This window comes from Oryzias melastigma, linkage group LG17 (genome assembly GCF_002922805.2).
Source record: "Oryzias melastigma strain HK-1 linkage group LG17, ASM292280v2, whole genome shotgun sequence".
NCBI lineage: Eukaryota > Metazoa > Chordata > Actinopteri > Beloniformes > Adrianichthyidae > Oryzias > Oryzias melastigma.
In genome coordinates, this window is record NC_050528.1 from 27,258,256 (window position 1) to 27,263,037 (window position 4,782).

The following is a 4,782-nucleotide window of genomic DNA, read 5'->3' on the forward strand; positions in this document are numbered from 1 at the left end:
CCACTTTTTCCAGGACTCACAGCTGGAGACACAATCTCTCCTGATCAGGATCAACTTACAGGAACTGAAGGGAAATCTCTTACAATGAAATGTAACTATCAGACAAGTCGCATGGGTATATATCTTTACTGGTACAAACATGATTCTGATCTTCAGGCTCCTCAGTTTATTCTCTGGAAAGGAGCAAAAAGTTACGGAGGTGACCATATTCCAGATACGCGATATAAATCCAGAACGACAGACACATCAACTGAACTGATCATCACAAAGTTAACTCTGGCAGACACAGCTCTCTACTACTGTGCTGTAGACACACAGTGATCCAAAGTGTAGAAGAGGCTGTACAAAAACCTGAAGACAGATATGGACTACTCTTCAAAGAGGAGGGAAGTGGTTTTCAAAGCACAGCTTCATATCAGATGGATTATGTTCATTCCTGTTTGATCAGAGTCTCTGTGGTTACAGCTGCTAATGAAACACTGAGGGAGGATTCACATCAACACATGATCCACATCAACCAATAAACATCTACATGAAAGTTCAAACAATGAGAGTTCATTACCACATACTTTGATAATGAAACTTTTGTTTCTGTTCTGATAAAGAAGAAAGCAAGTGAGACTTGGAATTATCTTAAGCTTCTTTTATTTGTTTTTATTATGGAAAGTAATATAAAACAAACTTTCTGAACTTTCTAAATTTTGTAGCAATCCCAGCCTTTAAAGGATGAAATGAAAAGTATTAGAAACTATTCAAAATCATGGAAGCCTTTTTGAGTACATTTGGTGAACTTTAAATAACTCCAGATTTTCTGGTGGATAGGTTTTATTCACATTCAAAGTGTTTAAACGACAGACTGATGTATCCATTACCTTTGCCGAAATTTAAGGACCACATCCTCCTACTACGGAAGCTGAAAAGACCCTGCCCTACTATTTTTTGGATTGTTTTCTCATGAAAACGAGAAAATATCTCATTATCACAAGAAAATGAACTTTGATTTCTCATAACAAGATAATCAATAATGAAGAATGAAGCGTCTCCCTCTTCCTTGCACCTGTTTTAAGTCTCTTTATTTTATGGTTAACAACAAAAATAGTAGAAGATCACTCCACAGAAGTTCCTCCTCAAACAGCTTTATGCTCCTCTCCCCCCTTTATTTCCCAAAAACCTTTGAAAAACCTTGATTGACAGAATTCAGGGCCTAAGAGAATCTGAGCATGGTGCGTTCACTGAGCTCTGGACATTAGCGGACCCAAACAGCCACTCAGCCCAACTGAGTTTGCTACTATTATTTTGTTATTTTTATACAACCTGCAGCAAAAAAAAAATGTTGACACAATTTAATCAATCGATTTTATAAGGATCAGTTCTGGTGTTCGACATTTTCTTTGTTAAACTGCTTTGTTTTGCTGCTGATTTCCGGAGCTCAGTGAACGCACTGTGCAGAAATGCCCTAGGTTCTCTCAATCAACGTGTTTGTTCAGGTTGTTTTAGGAAATAAACAGAGAGGGCTGGTGCATGACACGGAATTAATACGTTTAAAAAGCATAGATTCACTAATAAATAAAAAATAGACTTAAAAACAACTTTTGTGGCATGTTCTTCTGCTGTTTTTGTTGTTAACCACAAACTAAAGAGACTTAAAACAGTCTGTCTCTGTGCGGGAATAGGAGACGCTTCATTCTTCATTCTTGATTATCTCATTATAACGAGAAAACGATAAAAAAAATAAATAAGAAAAAAAGTAGGGCAGGTCTTTTTCACCTTAGGTATCCTGCCTCATTGGAGCTTCCATTTCTATTTCTATGACGCAACAAGCTCAATCTGTCTGAGGGAAGCTGTTAATCCAATCAAATCGATTAGACCTTTACCTTTGAAAATTGTTTAATAAATTGATAATTGAATGAAAACTGGAAAATATCATTTGAACTGAGGCACAGTAGGTTTATTTAATTGTGACAAAAATAAAACAATGAAGTGTCATTACAGTGGCAACTCGCGTGATGTCAGTAATAAAGGATCAGCTCAGTGAGTGGAAACACTGAACATACAGCATGGTAGAATATTCTAATAATGTTCCCTTTGTAATATTTTGATGTGAAAAAACAAGTGGACTGAACTCTATGAAACTACAATTTAAATGGATTGTCAATAATTCTTGTTTACTTGTTTGAACAAATATTTAATTTACAATTGATTATTTTTCAAGAAATATAAGGAATCTGGAAAACTTCACCTTCACTGTTCAGTTCCAGGTATTTATCTCTTAGTCGCTCTGGTTGAGGTTTTGGCTAAAGATGTCCTGGATCAGTTTTAGGTCAGTGAACCAGATCAAATCGGATCATTCAAAATGAACAAATATCAAACAAGCAACTACAAAATAGGATATGAATCCAATTGTTGTTAAAATGAATCGCTACATCCCATTACACTATCTTCCAGCTGTTTGAAAGTCGTGAGGTTGATACGCAGAAGAACGTGGTCAGAGTCTGCTTTTATTCTGAAGTCAAGAGGAACCGGACCACGCCCACATTACGGTGCTACCGGCTGGTCAGAGTCCCCTCCCCCTTGTGCAGCATCATGTGGCTCCACAGGTGTTCATTGCGACTGAACGTCTTCAGACACACCGAGCAGATGAAGGGCTTCTCGCCCGTGTGGACTTTCTTGTGACGCGTCAGGTTGCTGCGGTTGATGAAACCCCGCCCGCAGGTGTCGCACAGGAAGGGTTTTTCGCCCGTGTGCGTCCTGGCATGAGCTGTCAGGTGAGCCTTCTTAACGAACATCTTCTTGCAGACTTTGCAGGAGTAGGGCTTTTTCCTGGTGTGGTTCCTCATGTGCCGGCTCAGCTGGTCGTTCTCGCTGAAGGTTTTGGTGCAGAGCGCGCAGGGGAACTGCCTCTCGTCCATGTGCACCTTCATGTGGCGCAGCAAATCGCCCTTCTGGATGAAGCTCTTCTCGCACAGGTGACACGGGAACGGCCTCTCCCCCGTGTGAGCCATCATGTGGCGCCCCAGGTCGCTCTGCTGACGGCATCGCTTTCCACAGATTTGGCAGAAAAAGGGTTTTTCGCCCGTGTGGATTCTCATGTGGACCTTCAGGACCGAAACACTTCTGAAACATTTCCTGCACACCTCACAAAAGTTGGACTTCTCACCTGGTTGTCTACGTATATCTGTAGCATCTGAGTGTCTTCTGAATGTGGAAGGAGGACTCATGGTCCTGCTGGGACTCCTCCATGCAGACCTCTCACCTGCACCTGTCTCTGACAGAGGAGACTCTTCTACATTTATGTTCCAGCAGACGGTTCTCTGTATTTCGGCAGCTTCAGTCGACTCAAAGTCTTCCAGCTTGACTTGCTGCTGATCTTGGCTCTCAGAGAGCAGCTGCTCAGAAGTTGGTTCTGCTGCATGAAGGTCTCTTTCCTCAGAGGATGAAGGCAACATGAAGGTTTCAGACTCCTGCTTCAGTTCTGGCTGACCCCCTTCCTCTTCTGCACAGAGATCGTCCTGTTCCTCTTTGATGTGTGGAGACTGAGAGAGATGCTCCTTAGAACGAAGCTCCTCGTCCTCCTTGCAAACAGGAAGCTGTCGGACATCTGCAGGAACAAACAGACACAAGATGGAATAAGTTTAGAGAAATATTTCATTTTTTTCCCCAATAAAGTGAATAATAACAGAACCTGGACAGCTGAAGGAAATCTGGCCCCCTCAGTGGTCTGTCAGTGACTGACCTGGACTAGAATCCTGATGGGTGGAGTCTTGGTGAGAGTCCAGGATGTTAGAGATCACAAAGAAGTGTTTACCTAAGTCCAAATTCCTTCACAAATTACTTTATAGTGCACTATATAGTGTGTTCGCCATTTTCTTGTGCTGTCCGAATGTACAATTCTAAAATCAAGTGCACTAGAAATTTCCCAGAAGTCTTTGCAAAAAACCAACGTGCATCGATGCTCACTACATTAGCGAATATAGACCACAATGGATTGCGGTCAAACAATTTTTATGAAAACATTTTTTATTAAATAAACTATCAACATTTTCCTCATCAGAACACAGTGAATTCATAAATAGAGAATGTAAAATGTTCATATTGATTATATTCTTTGTAAAATCGGTGACGTTGTTTAGAAAGAAAAAGAAAGGAGTGAGCATGGTGTCCGAATTGCTTTTAAAATTCAGGGCTCTACATAGTCCCGCACTATAACGTTTTTTAGTAGTTAGTGATTGGGGGGGAATTCGGCCATAGCCTTTGAACCACTAACTGAGAGCTCTCTGTTTACACTTTCTCTTCACACCCCCAACCTTACATCAGCTGTGCAACTAAAATGGTGACAGATATTGAAGCTATCCGCCTGTACAGTTTTGAGACAGATGCTAGACAAGGGAAACTAAGATGCATTTTAATCTAGTCATCTGCAAGTGGATAAATCAGAATGGAGCAGAGCACGGAGCTTGTGCCCCACTGATTGTATTTTCTACATCACAAATTCCTTTTTTTTTCCATCTGCTCCTTTTTTACAATTTGAATAAAGAAATGCTCAGAAATGTAATTTTAACCATGAATTTCGTTATATATGTTCTCCATCTTTAGAAAAATGCTACAAGAATATGTTAAAAACACTATTTTATTTGGAGTGGGTCTTTAAACGTCTTCCAGTGGTACGTTTCCAAAAAGGAGTTGAGTACGTTTTAGTGCTTAGTAGGGCTGCCACGATTAGTCGACTAATCGACGACTAATCGACTATTAAAATAGTCGACGACTAATTTAATAGTCGATTAG

The 4,782-nt window shown here is 40.4% G+C and overlaps 1 protein-coding gene across 1 annotated transcript in view; it reads right to left on the reverse strand.

Annotated features, from left to right (window-relative positions):
* Positions 1-1,491: 1,491 nt before the first annotated feature.
* LOC112138334 (zinc finger protein 16) overlaps positions 1,492-4,782 on the reverse strand; it is a 5,801-nt gene continuing 2,510 nt past the window's right edge. The window contains exon 3 of the mRNA XM_024260893.2: positions 1,492-3,598. Coding sequence (XP_024116661.1) covers positions 2,544-3,598 — 1,055 coding nt within the window. The 3' untranslated portion in view covers positions 1,492-2,543. The remainder of the gene's footprint in view (positions 3,599-4,782) is intronic.